The sequence below is a fragment of the Atractosteus spatula genome, chromosome 14 (assembly GCF_055471065.1).
Source record: "Atractosteus spatula isolate fAtrSpa1 chromosome 14, fAtrSpa1.hap1, whole genome shotgun sequence".
NCBI lineage: Eukaryota > Metazoa > Chordata > Actinopteri > Semionotiformes > Lepisosteidae > Atractosteus > Atractosteus spatula.
Window position 1 is genome coordinate 19,056,809 of NC_142719.1, and position 14,766 is coordinate 19,071,574.

Sequence of the window (14,766 nt, forward strand, 5' to 3'; positions counted from 1 at the left end):
TTGGAAGGCGATAAAAAAAGGATTCTTCCAGGAGTGCGCCAAGGCCCCTGTAGTAATAAGCTACTGTATTATCAGCCTCAGTCGAAAGGACTCTATTATTCTCTATTACGTTTGTTAGAGACAATTCTATTTTTAATAGCAATTCAGCCTACCATGGCCACCCAGACAAAGGTTATTAAAGTTCCATCGGAAATTCTAAACTACCATCGGAACACTAAGCTACGGCCTTCCATCGTTTTTGAAAGATTTGTAAACCCATGATTTCATTTTGCTATAACTGTGCCCACCCCTTCCCTTTGTGTTTATATTATAGGTGGTCTGAAATAAGCTTTATAAAAACGTAAATTCTAAAATCCCAAACTAAAGCAAATAGCATCACTCAAGAGAAGTTTGTGAATAATTTCTGTGCTTCTGAAAAGTAAAATGAAAGCTGTGAGGCAGGCTTTAACATACTCATCATTAGTCCACAGTGCCGTGTAAGGATCCCAGGAATCAGAAACGTCGAAAATAAATCAGTTTTTAGGGGAAGCTAACGAGGTAGTGTTCCACTGTTTTTTCTATTGCTTCTGATGTAGACATGACAGACACTGGTGTTTCAGTTAAAGAAAATAAAACCTTTATTAATAAACATTTTTTTTTTTTAAATCTAACAAGAAAATCTTTGTCAGTGAACACCAGGTGTTTATTTCTTTCTCTAATGGCATTGTTTTCCTAAATATTATTTATTCTCTTTCCCTTTAAAAAAATGGTTAAATACCTCTTACTGTGCTTTTTCACAATGATGATAATCCCAAGAATGCTGGTGCTCAGAACCCAGGAAAACTCTTGAAAATACACTGTTCATAAGGGAGACGGCTGATAAGAAGCGATTTCAACAAATCATACTAAAGGCAGAGAGAATTTTCCATTTGTATCTTAAGGCACTTCTTGGTTTGTAACATATCATAACGCACACATATGCTACAAATTAAATGTTCACAAAGAGTGTTTAAAATAACAAAAAAACAAAAAAACAACAAGGTTAAAATTCACCGTTGACACCAGAAGTGAAGACAAGTTTAGCTGTTCATGATTTCATTTTCTTACTCCTCTGGCAGTCTTTTTTAAATGAAGAAAAAAACAAGGCATTGTACTGCTTGGTTTAAACTAGAGCCTGGAGATTTGTATTTGTCTTTTATAATCATGTGACTTGTACGTCCAGCTAAAACAAACTCAAGGCATTAAAAATAAGGAATAACCTTCCCCCCCCTCCACTAGAAATAAAATTGTCTTATGGTAAACTAGAGTTGTATAGCTTAAAAAGGACATTTACATTGGAGTAAATTCATCCTTGTAGGGTTTTCTGCCTGTTCTTTGTGTTTAACATTATGCTGTTCAACTGTCATTATTGAACTATAAAATGAATCTCTAGGTGTTCAAGAGCGTACAGTACACTATTTTTTCCAGCTTCCTTTTTATGGTGTTTTTTTCTGGAAAAAGGAACCAGCTTTCTCCAATGCGAGTACAGTGCAATTCTTTGTCATTGTTTCTCCTAGAAGTATTAATCTATGTCAATTAATGTGCCAACAGCAATCCCAGGAGCTTGTAGTGTTACCTGTGAGGACAGACTCCTGTTCCAGGTGTAAAACAGAGGATGACAGACAGTGTGGCAGCTGTTGCTCTTTTTCACTTTGCCGATACAAAGGGTGTAGCAGTAAAACTTGAGCTGATCAGGAACTCGTAATTCCCCCACCGCAGTGTGGCAAACATTCGCCACTTCTAAAGGCAAGACTAATGCATAATTGGAAGAAATGATCCCCAACTGATCACTTTGATATCACCACTTCCACAATGAATATGGTACTGTCTCCTAGAAGTAAAATAATTCACACTGTGCCAACCTACAGGCATCCTAATGCCCACATTTGACTTCAAAGCCAGAAAGTGCCTGTTTATCAGCACCAGAATGGATGAAATACCCACAACACCCTGCAAATGTGACAACTTGAGGGTCAGGGATAGGAGCTGGTTTGGACTGAGGAACCCCAGGCATGCAATAAAACGAAGACAGGCTTCTCAGGGGAAAAAAAAAAGACACTGCAAATAGTTATTTTTTATAAATTAGAAAACTACAATTAGTGTCCTGTGCTTCAAGCAGCATCTATTTCAAGTTCCAAAAGAAAGGTGTTCGGATCCTTCCGGGTCCACTGGGTTTCATTTCATTCCAGCGCTGGGGACTGGGGGTTATTCCTATGAAAGCATTCAAGAATCCTGGAGCCAGAGTTTTCCCCAAAGGCTTTTGTTCAGATTTGTCTAGAAATACACTTGCTGCTGGCAGGGGTCAGTCAGTTTGAGCCAAAGTTAAGTCTCCATTTCTCATAGAGGCACCTTGCCTCCTATAATGGCACTATATAACTCCTCGTCCAAGGTCTTGTAACCCCCGGCTCGTGCGGCCAAGAAGAAAATCCTATCAGATGAATGACGTGGGTCGAATCCCTCCTTCTGCAGCCTTGTCTTCTGGATTTTGAAGGTACCTGAGAGAGACACACTACTGTGAAAAAAGCTGTAGACACCCAATATGAATAGGAAGGTTTTGACTACTGTAACAACTTTGACTCTTACTGCAGCATAGGTTCGAAACCATGCTTGTCATTAAGGAGCCTTTAACTGATCTTCACAAGCTTAATCACAACTCCAAGGAACATTACTCACGAGCAGTCATATGAAGTGTTGTAGCAGCTACCATCACATTTTCCAACCATATTTAAGTGTCAGGTGATCATCACTTCTCTGTACCCAAGCATAAAGGCTACTTTTTGTTCTACAGAACACAGATCAAGTGTCTAGATTTCATTAGGAAAGCACCATAGAATTGTAAAACAAATCATTTTAAATGATCTAATATTCACTTGAGTCATGTCATTAAAATAAGCTGATTAAGCCCAACCAAACCTAAGGTCTTTTCCAGTTTTGATCTAGGGACTTTTTAAGTTTCAATGTTTCAAGTTTCAAATGTTTTTAAAACAAGAAATCTACAGTACCACTAATAAAGTACTGTAGGCAGTTCTAGATGGAAGTCTCAAAGGGTGGTGGGAGTGTGGAACAAGCTACCCAGCCATATTGTTGAAGCGATACCCTGGCTTCTTTTAAGAAATGGTTGGATGAGAACCTCTGATCAATATCTACTATCAATGGAGCTGGCTGGGCCAGACGGACAATTCATCCATTACTAGGAAGCTGTTTAAACCTGGCAAGGGCAACAAAAAGACTTTTTAGAGCAAATCAAATCATTAGGTCAATTAATTTGAGCTGAGCTCAAATAAAAAACAGAAAAGGGCCCCACACTCCAGGAATACTAGACTATGGTGGTTCAGGTGGGTAGCTGCATTCCTTTGCAGCCTACACATGCAGAAAATTTAGAAGCAAAGTAGTCTGTCGTTAAGAGAAGGGGGAAGTGTGTACCTGCAAGTACATATCTAACACCACTCTCATTCAAGTCCCCTCAGGACAATTCTGGATCACCCAGATGGCATCTTGTACCTCCAGCAACCTTATTTACTGCATCTCCTGCAGTAAATGCCCAGCCATCTACATTGGAGAAACAGGAAGGAGACTTGGAGACCGCTTCAGAGAACACGTCAGGGCTGTGAAGATTAAAGATCGCTCCAAGCCCATTGTTTCCCATTTCACCTCTGACGGCCATGACCACTCTAATCTCTCCGTCTGTGTTCTCAAAGACGGTTTTCCGAACTCGTACATCAGAAAGACTACAGAAACCAAAATTATCCTGCAGCTAGGATCATACCTTCCCCCTTCTCTTAACGACAGACTACTTTTCTTCTAAATTTTCTCCATTCATTGAAGGATTCATTTCACACCTCTCTACACCTATTCTGACTTCACACCTCTTGATTGGCCTCTCTTTCTGTCCCCTGCTCCTGCCTCCTGCTCCTCCTCTCTCCCAGGCTTTGTTCTCCCACTACATTACCTTTGCCTACTGCCTTGTCTCTCTCACACCTGAAGAAGGCTCCACGGCCGAAACGTTGTGTTTTCTTTCTTCTTTTTTTTCAGCATGGAATAAACCTATATTACTTGTTCCCATACTAGACTATGGACAACTATATAGTTGGAAAACCTTGATAGTCCAGTGTTCCAGCTCCTGATGAGCTTTCCTCCGCTTTCCTGCATTGCCATAGGAGTCCAAGGAGGAGGGTGGCTGCTGGGCTCTCCCTCACCTGTAGTGTCGACTTGGGGGGAGATCCGCAGGAACACAGGTCTGGCGTAGGGGGGCAGCACCTTCAGGATCTCCCTGTAGAAGCGTTCTGGGTCAAAGCGCCCATCTCCGTCAGCGATGGCTGCCATCCCTGCCTTCCCTTCCACTCCTGAAGAAAAACAGTTACATAGATTTCAGTCAGACATGTCCAGCATAGCTATGCATCCTCCAAAACTGCCCCTTCTGTCTGTGAGAGTTTTGGTTTCTACCTTCGACTCTGACTAAAAGAATTCTGAGAAGCAATGTGTATTATAACTTTGGTCACAACAAAATAAGCTCAAGCGTTTTGTGCTAGTCAACGTCCCTTCTTTGAGGCCAATGGAATACTTCCCAGTTTCTGCAGAGAAAGCAGCTGACTCGTGTAACACTGCCAGCTTCTTAAAACAAAAGTCTTCTTTGACAAGACTCTCATTAAAACTCAAGGAAGTACTGGGATCCTCACCTTAAATTGACCTTAAACTGCTTGGAACCCTTGGTAGCATTCCAAATCTGTACAACTACACTTTCCTTAGGAGACCTCACTTCTCACATGAGATATACCGTCACTATCAGCCATTTTCTAACAGCTTCTCCCAGTTCAGGGTCACAGGGGAGCCAGAGTCTATCCCAGTAAACAGCGGGCACAAGGCAGGGTACGCTCTGAATGGGACTCTAGCCCATTGCAGGGTACGCACAGTGCCAAATACATACACAGTCACACCAGGAGCAATTCTCCCCGAAGCCAATTAACCTACCAGTGTGTCGGGGCTGTGGGAGGAAAACCATACGAACACGATGAAAAGAAACAAACTTCACGCAGAGAGCACCCCAGGTCTGGAACTGAACCCAGGGCCCAGCACTGCGAGGCAGTAATGATAACCACTGCATCACTGGCTGCCCATCACTGTCGTTTTGTGGATTTAATAAATACAGGATTTGAAATTTCCAGTATTATTTAAATAAACACCATCAAAACGTACAGCATTTAGAAAATTGATATTCTAGGTTTATAGAATGGTCAAACTCCATGATGGCTAAACATTTTAACAAGGTTAACAGTGCACTAGAACTTTAAAAAAAGTGATATTCAAAATTCTAGCAATGTACAAAGACTGCTGACCAATCACCAAAAGGTGGACAAGGGATGCAAAGCAGAAAGATTATGGCAAAGAAAAAACTTAAACCTGTTTGTAGTTACTGCAAATCTGCAGTTCCTGTGGTTTCTGGAAAAACTGAAGGATGGACTGCCAAGCATGTAAAATTGATCATTTTCATATTATGAACTATAACATTATTATTTGCTTGACAGCAGTACTAAAATAGTAAAAAGAGGTGCTCGGGCTCAAGAAGGGATTTAAATTTTAAACATAAATTTGAATGAGCAGGTATTATTGCTATTACCTTTTTAGTCACAATTTGATATCAGTATCCAAACGTTGAAGCATTTTTAACTAAAATACCCAATGAGAATTTGATACCCACACTGAAAACAAAATGAAAACAAACTATACCTAAATATACATATACAGTTGTCTTCTATACTTAAATAATTGCAATAACTGTTCAATTCTTTGCTGATGTCTGGTCAATTCCTGCGGGCGCACTCCTGCAAACAGACTGGTCTCTGATCCTTCAAGCTGACTCTACGCTACTCCGAAGAGGACATTTGTACTTGGCGGGGCAGCAGGAGGGCCCTGCTGAGTTTGAAGCCCACCTGGCACGGGTACACCGTACACAGCCACGTCGGTCTGGCCCAGGATGGTGCTGAGGGTGCCCTCTACCTCCGTCGTGGAGACGTTCTCCCCCCTCCAGCGAAACGTGTCCCCGCTGCGGTCCTTGAAATACATGTACCCCAGCTCATCCATCTCCAGCACGTCACCTGGGGTGAGGGGGGGGAGAGATGCCCTCAGGTTGGGCTGGCATTGAAGCAGCTCTGCCAGTATTATAAGGCCCGCCGCCTTGTGGCTGGGCCTGAGCACAGCCCTATCTGCCTCATCCTCTGCTAAACGGAGCTTGTGTAGAGTTTGTACTGTACAGATACTTTCAAATCAGCCAGTTCCATAAACTCCTTTCTCCATCATTCCACTATGTGAATGATGGAAAAACAGAAAACACTTTTTAACTTTGAAACCTTGTTCTTTTCTATCTTCTGCTGTACACTTTTTTGTCTGTTTGCTAATAATTATGAGAATAATGATGGGAGTAATGCTATAATGAGCAAAGGTGTCGCTGAACGGCTTCCACCATCTGCAAGTATTAAGTACTGGATCTGGCTGGGTATTATGATGTAGTGGTGAACAGTAAATGAGAGTCTATACAGATGCAGCCATTCAAAGTGCGCGTCACAGACACGTACCGCAGGTGACGTCGCTCAGTATGACGCAAGATGACGCGTGGCACCGCAGTAAGTGATTGGTTGACCAACAGGGGCACTCGTGGTTCGTTGGTCTGTCGTAGAAAGACTTACAGTAAAAACGTCTTTGCTGTGCCCGTTGTAGATATTGAATTTTACCACTGAAGGGAAATCTTAGTAGCTGAGCATAAAAAGAATAGGAGCATACTGTAACGCGTGTGAAAGCCATAAACGATATTAATTTTGGAACATAAACATACAGTATATAGCTGGTCTTGGTACTTTAAAGAAAAAAATACACACCGGTATTCCATTTCTCCCTAAACATTGTAAGCTTCGAAGTCTTTAACTAACGTGATACCGGAGTCAACAAGCATACTTTTAGAATTTGATTAAAAGGGAATATAATATGGAATCGCGTGTCTCAAGAATTTAATAACGGTATGATTATATCCGTGTACTGCGGCAGGGCTGTGTAGGGCTGTTTCGCCTGCCTGCTCCAGCGAGCTGACTGTAGCCGACTGGTCTAGGTGCGTGCCTGCCAACGGGCAGGCTGTGTGCTCGAATCCAGCTGGACCTTCTAGTTTTATTTATTTATTTTTTAATCGCGTAACATAAACATATTACCGTATGCAAACTGTACTGTATACAGTATGTATATGTATATTTAATGTCTTAACTGTGCCCGTTTAATTGAATTTAAAAAAATTATTTAACACGAACATTAAGCTGTTTACATCTTCCGCCTGAGAACAGTCACCCGTTGCTACCCAACGCAGAATGGTGATTGGCTGACACCATCTGACACCCCTCTGATTGGAGAAAAAAGACGTGCTGGTTTGCTATACATACTGTAACAGGAAGAGGATTTCTTTCTATTCAAAACGTGTATTTTAAAAGTTTAAGTAAAAACCTTACAGCGTACACAGATTTCTAAACTGATCAGGATCGTTATCTTTGTCTTATGCATAATAATATTCACCGCTCTGTGCAGCAAATTAATAATAAACTTTATTTTATATAGCGTTTTAAACGAATAAGTAATTAGATTGCTCATAAACCTAATCACTTGCTTTTTCTTTTTATTTAGGCTCAGATTTCAACTATAGATCGTATTATTAATAACCATAATAACAACCAACCAACAAAAACAACCATATAAACATAATACCAACCAAAAACATAGATAACAACCACAATACAAAATCAAATATATCAAACCATTTTACTCTCGCAAAGTCCTCCAATTATCATAATCCCGCCCCTTATGCAAAACCAAACCTTCCTCCCATCCCAGTTTATCCTGTTTATCATAAACAAAATCCACCTCAATTTTCAACATAAAGCATTACACAAAATCAATACCTCAACACTCCATACTCAACAACGATAATTCACAAACAGCCAGAACATGTAACTACACATTCCCAAACAGACCTAATTTCCATAGCCCCGCCCCTTATGCAAAACCAACATCCCTCCCCTGTTCTCTCTCTCCCCTGGCGGTTGTAATTGTTTTTATTTTCAAATAAATTTTAGCAAAGTCATGCATTTTAAAAATCTTAAGATTTTTATATTTATGTCTTTCTTTAGTGGTTTCATTAGTGACAAAGGCTAAACTTTCTTGGAAAAATGTCTTTTATGTAAACCATGTTTGCTATTTATTCATTCAGGGCTAAAATATGTTCATTGTATTCTAATGAAAGAAGGGTTCCTTTCGCCGTAGTCGGGAGCCTAGCCTTTAACTAGTAAGTACTGTACTTACTGGGTTTTTGAGGGGGGGGGGGAGTGTCTTTCGCTGGAAATCTCGCCTCCTACTTTGAAAATACCCGTGAGACGGTTCAATTCGTCACAGCCAGCACTCCTGCAGAGAGGGGGGTTGTACTTGGAGTGTATACAGTACACGCGTTATGCTCTTCGTTAATGTCTAAGCCGGAACATATCATTATATCTCATTTTGTATTTCTTAAAAAAAATCGTTTTCCCAGCCTAACAGTATTGTTTTTAACCTGTAAATTTGCTGGACAGAGAGGTGAACATTATTACACAGAAGACAAAGATAGCGATTTACGTTGCATTGTGTATCGTGCTGCTTTAATACAGTTTTAAATAATTGGAAGTCTAAACAGTATCAGCTTTATTTATGGGTTTTAAATAAAGGTGATTTAAACGCGATTTAAATCAATATAAATGTTTATATTGTAACGCATAGGTGACTATTCATTGTTATTAAAATGACTTAAATTCGATCATGTTGTGATATTTAGAAATATACATTTGTTTGGTGCGAGTGAAGTTTTATTTAATCTCTGAGCCATACTGATTCTTCTGGAAGCGAGTTTCCGCCAGGGAGTAAAAAAAAAACACACTATGGTATTCTCTCCAATGCAGTGCAGTTAAAAACATACCTCTGATGCTGCTCCTAAATGAATATCGTTTATGACCATCAGAGGCTTTATGCTCCTTTTCTTTTTTCCAGTGGATTGAACAGGGAGAGGCATTTCATGATGTACTTTTCACTGATGAAACAACAGTGGCTCTGGAACAGTTTTCAACCATGTTGTTTTATAAAAAGGGGAGATATGTACACGTTACTGAAGCTAAAAGTTTAGCCTTTGTCACTAATGTAAACACTAAATAAAGACGTATAGAAATCCCTACGTTACAGACTGTATATGGCTGGTATTGGTAGTTTAAAGAAAAAATACACACCAGTATTCCACTTTCTCCCTAAACATTTTAAGCATCAGAGTCTTACATGTGGTTATTTATTGCATAATTTAATTTTGAAAGCCACTGAGACATCAGGTACTACTGTTGTATTTATGAAAAAGAAACAAAACAAAAAACATACTAACAACTGTGCCATCCTACTCCTTAGTTAATACATTTTATTATTCATAAACAGTTAACATTGTTAGCAAAATATTTTGAATTATATTTATCCCTATTTTTTCTTTAGTTTTGTATTTAACTTATTATATGATAGTCAGACTTAATGTATATTTGAACAATGAAATGAAAATATATTTTTACAAGATTTTACATTAAGCACTTAAAATTAATATGGTTAATAAAAGTAAACTGTAACATGCTGTAACAAGATCGGTTAAACTGCGAAGAAAATGCTTTCAGAGAAAATGTTTCAGGTGTGAAGAACATAGATCTCTAATGCAATTTCAACCAAACCTGTTCCCACACACCCTGCCCCCACTACCATTAGAATATACACAAACATTCGCGTTTCATTCTGAGCAGAAGACCCTCACACCTGAAGAGTGCTGGCTGTGACGAATTAAACCGGTCTAACTGGCTTCAATCACAGACCATGTGACATGGGACTCAGTAAACTAACAGCGCCACTGGATTTGATAATACCTAACCAAAATCCGCAATATGGAAACAGAACCTGTGTGATTGTTGATAGATGATGTACTCGTAACATTTTTTCAAGACGAACTACAACATTTAAAAAATGACTTGTATGTACTTGATCTCTAATCAATCCACGGGTCCCAGCACAAAACGAAAGTAAAATGCATACCGTTTCGCGCTTCTTATTAGTTGCTCAAAAGTAATTTGACCGTATGAAATGCATAATATAAACCTAGAAACATATACGTGAGCAGTACTTAAGCACTGTAGTATCGGTGTTAAGACATACCTCTCAAATACTGTAAATCAAGTTAAAAATATCTCAAGACCGATTCTGGTCGTAATGAAACCATGTTTCGTGTATGTTTTCTTTTTCATCTTGAAATAACTCATTTCTAAATACCTTTTTCACTGTTAACATCTTGCAGCAACTTTGCGAGCAAAATATACACTCTGACAGTTCATCCTGCTACCAACATTAAATAAAACAAATCTTAAGATTTCTATATTTATGTCTTTATTTAGTGGTTTCATTAGTGACAAAGGCTAAACTTTCTTGGAAAAATGTATTTTATGTGTTGCAGAAAAAACTGACTTGCTTTAACAAAATATGTTTACAAATCCTTTCACCTGGCATTTTCGTAGTTAGAAATTATGGAACGCTCTGTTAAAAGCAAGGGAGTTTTTATGTCCGTTGCAGTTCTTTTGCAACATGAATATAATTATATCGTTATTAATTTCTTGAGATACGCGATTCCATATTATATTCCCTTTTAATCAAATTCTAAAAGTATGCTTGTTGACTCCGGTATCACGTTAGTTAAAGACTTCGAAGCTTACAATGTTTAGGGAGAAATGGAATACTGGTGTGTATGTTTTCTTTAAAGTACCGAGACCAGCCATATACTGTATGTTTATGTTAAGATTTCCCTTCAGTGGTAAAATTAGATATGAATATTCAATACTTAAACGGGCACAGTTAAGACATTAAATATACATATACATACTGTATACAGTACAGTTTGCATACGGTAATATGTTACGCGATTAAAAAATAAATAAAACTGGAAGGTCCAGCACCTTCCACCTGGATTCGAGCACACAACCTGCCCGTTGGCAGGCACGCACCTAGACCAGTCGGCTACAGTCAGCTCGCATGAGCAGGCAGGCGAAACAGCCCTACACAGCCCTGCCGCAGTACACGGATATAATCATACCGTTATTAAATTCTTGAGACACGCGATTCCATATTATATTCCCTTTTAATCAAATTCTAAAAGTATGCTTGTTGACTCCGGTATAACGTGAGAAATGGAATACCGGTGTGTATTTTTCCTTGTGATATTTTAAGCTCTAGTTGAATGATAGGTGTCGCATTTTAAATCATTTTCGTAGTTAGAAATTATGAAACGCCCTGTTAAAAGCAAGGAAGTTTTTATGCCCGTTGAAGTAAAACAAAATGCCTGACAAAGTATGGCTTGGACAGATTCCAAGTGCTTGTACAAATGTGCTAAAGAAATTATACTTTGAGTATACAGCTTGTCCAAAGTCATCCATTATTAATACTATTAGTAATATCTTCGGTAAAGGCTTTGATGCATAAATATTTCTGATAAAGGTAGGTTGTGTACTTTTGTCCAACTGAGCAATCTTGCTTTCATAAAATATACCAACATTTTAATGACTGAAGATTAACATGCTGTAATACACTGTTCAAAATTAAAGGCTCAAATGCTGTACATGAGAGGTTAAGCTCCCCCTGGCGGTTTTACAAGGTGACGCCGGATAGTTTCCGGCAGAGCGTCAAATGACGCGCGATTAACCGCGTGACACTGCGTGATACCGCGACACGCCCACCGGGGTATGCCGCAAAATAACGCACCCATTTTGAATGGCTGCATCTGTACAAGAAACTCCAGATAATCTCTCTATCCTTACAAGATAAAGCAACACTCCTGAGTGCTGGCTTTGGCAACAAACAGTACTTGTCAGTTTTGTCCTGTGATCTGTACACTATATTAATGATACATATATCTAATATCTGGGTACGATAACTAAAAAATTAGATGCACTGTATATGAGTTTGACCTGATATTTCAGGAATGGGTACTGCACACTGGCAAATGTTTGCTGCCAGTACACAGGGTTGTTTTTTGTGTAACCCATTTAACACCCGAATCGGCTTTTTAATAGGTTGGTATGAACAAAAAAAGGAGGTCGTGTGAACAGGCCAGCGAGAAAGAGGAAACCCAGGATACCCGAGAGGTAGGCCGAGTCGCCCTTCTTGAAGACGTTGTAGGCGATCTTTTTGGTGGTGGCGGACTCGTTGGCGTAGCCGTCGAACCTCCGCAGGGGATCCTGCTGGTTGATCCGGCCCACCAGCAGCCCCGGCTCGCCTGCAATGACACACAGCCGTTGGCACCTCCGGCCGGTCGGCCCGAAAAGCCCAGCGCTCGGATGAGAGGGACGGGCAGCGGCTGTCTCACCCGGCCTGCAGGACACGCACAGCCCGCTGCGGTCCCGAATGAGCTCCATGGTCTCCTCGTTGACCTTCACCAGCCGAATGGGGTACACGTTGGGCAGGATCCGACTGTTAAACCCACACGCCCCCACCTGGGAGCACAACACACAGGAGGAGCAAGTGGATTATCAGAATGGGTGTGAGTTTCTAAAAAGCCTAGACTAAATTCTTGATGGGGCAAACCCCTGGCAGATGACCTAATGTAGGTATGTGCAGAATATTACTGCAAAGCATCAAAAACAAACTATAAATATAATCAGGAAGAAACTTGAAGAGCATACTTATGAGAAAATCTTAGGCGTTTAAGTTCATGGATTGTTTTTATCTTCCATGCAATTTTGAAGAGATGAAAAAGGGCCAACAATATTAGGAGATTCAGCTAGCAGTGTGGAATTGAAATCAAGGGATATTATGCCGAAACTGTTTAATGCACCGCTGGAAGACCTCATTTCAATTACTGGGTGCAATTTTAGTCACAAAGATTCATAAACCAAAGAGATCAGAGCTCTAGTAGAATCAATCCAGAAAAGAGTAAATAGATGCATTAGCAGTTTTAGAGGAAGGTCCTGCTCTGATAGGTATGAAGAAATGAATCTTTTAAATCTTTAAACAGAGAAGACTACAAAAGGACCCAATTTAAGATTCCAATAAGGATGTGCATTTAAAATTGAAAACAGGAGGTTCCTCTTTACACAAAGGGTTGTGGGAGACTGCAACATGCCATTCAGCCATGCTGTCCAAGACGATGCCCTGGTTTCCTTCAGGAAACATCTGGATGAGATCCATTAACTGGATCAATTAAATATAGAAAATACACACAAAAGAGCTAGACAGTCCTAATAGGCTCCTCTCGTTTATAACCGCTAGTACGTTCCTATGTTCCCTGAAATCAACACTCAATTTAGCACTGATGCTGCTTAATGTCTTAATTCATGGCCTCATTATAGTTACTTGATCATCTAGCAAAGTAAACAAGCTCCACAAAGAAAGCTTCCACCCACCGGCATGTTTCTATTTTCCCAAATTTACTAAACCCAAGCCACAATCTGACCTGGGATGTTTTACAAGCTCTGAACTACCAGGCCCGTCTTGAACCAGAACAGCTCCACTGTCCTCACCTTGCCATCCATGTTGGCGATGCTGCAGTTGCATTCGGTTGCGCCGTAGAACTCGCCCACCTGCTTGATGTTAAAGCGCTGGGTGAAGGCCTCCCACACGCTGGGCCGCAGGCCGTTGCCCACCGCCAGCCGCACCCGATGCTGCCTCTCCACCTCCCGGCTGGGCTGGCTTAAGAGGTACCTGCAGATCTCCCCGATATACTGCACTACCTATCGTGGAAGAACACAGCATCCGGGCCGTATAAGTTAACTAGCGCACAGAGCCCTCCCGTCCATGCTGGATTGATCCATGACAAATTTCTCCTCTTGCGGCGAACTCCAGGCCTGTATTATAGGGCCATCACCACCAGAGGGCACCAATGAGGCAATTCAGAGACTGCTAGTTTACCTGTTGCTGGAAACTATATGAGCGCTAACTGCATGTAATGAATGTTCACATGGTGGATTACAAGACAGTAGTTCATTGGCTGCAAGTATACAAGTGGTGTGTTAGCAGTGTTATTGTACAGTAACGTCAATAGACTGTATGCAGATTGGATAGGAGGATCGCATGCTAGTTCATGTACTGTGTTGAGGCAGGCTACTGAGTTCCTTCTGCTTTGTTCTGAACATACATAGAGGCAGGAATCTTCCTGAACCTTTACTTTTCATCTGGCTGATGTGCAGAAAGGTCCCCACTACTATGCTGTCAAGATCAAGGATCCTTGATACAGTGGGCATCTCCACTGTAAACTGGAGCAAGGCAGTTTGGCCTGAATGCGTCAGTCTCCAGAAGAAAAGGCTGGAGGCCTGCCCTGCACCAGGCTAGCAGCCCATCCAACCTGTTCTGCACAGACAGCGGGGTAAAAAATGCCAAAAGTGGTGTAAGAAAAGAAGATCGGAATGCTACAGTGAAATTCCACAGGAAGGCCACACCGTGCAGTTGTACTTGACACAGTCCTCCCAGAAGCGGCTGGCCGAGAACTTCTTTTTAATGACCACGGTGAGGCCGTTGACCAGGCACTGGCCCACTCCCATGATGTTACCTGCAGCGAAGGGGGGAGAGGAGAGGTGATCAACTCAGCAGCTTCAGGTTTAGAGCCAGATCATACAGCTCAAGCCCAACTACTGTTATAGTAAGGGGCAATACCCAGCATTCATTACTGTTGTCATTGCTGCACGCTTACAG

The 14,766-nt window shown here is 40.8% G+C and overlaps 1 protein-coding gene across 1 annotated transcript in view; it reads right to left on the reverse strand.

Annotated features, from left to right (window-relative positions):
* Positions 1 to 593: 593 nt before the first annotated feature.
* The window catches only part of slc27a1a (solute carrier family 27 member 1a), a 28,706-nt gene continuing 14,533 nt past the window's right edge, over positions 594 to 14,766 (reverse strand). The window contains exons 7-13 of the mRNA XM_088931807.1: positions 14,514 to 14,623; positions 13,599 to 13,808; positions 12,446 to 12,572; positions 12,218 to 12,355; positions 5,946 to 6,110; positions 4,215 to 4,361; positions 594 to 2,513 (exon numbers count right to left, since the gene is read on the reverse strand). Coding sequence (XP_088787933.1) covers positions 2,356 to 2,513; positions 4,215 to 4,361; positions 5,946 to 6,110; positions 12,218 to 12,355; positions 12,446 to 12,572; positions 13,599 to 13,808; positions 14,514 to 14,623 — 1,055 coding nt within the window. The 3' untranslated portion in view covers positions 594 to 2,355. The remainder of the gene's footprint in view (positions 2,514 to 4,214; positions 4,362 to 5,945; positions 6,111 to 12,217; positions 12,356 to 12,445; positions 12,573 to 13,598; positions 13,809 to 14,513; positions 14,624 to 14,766) is intronic.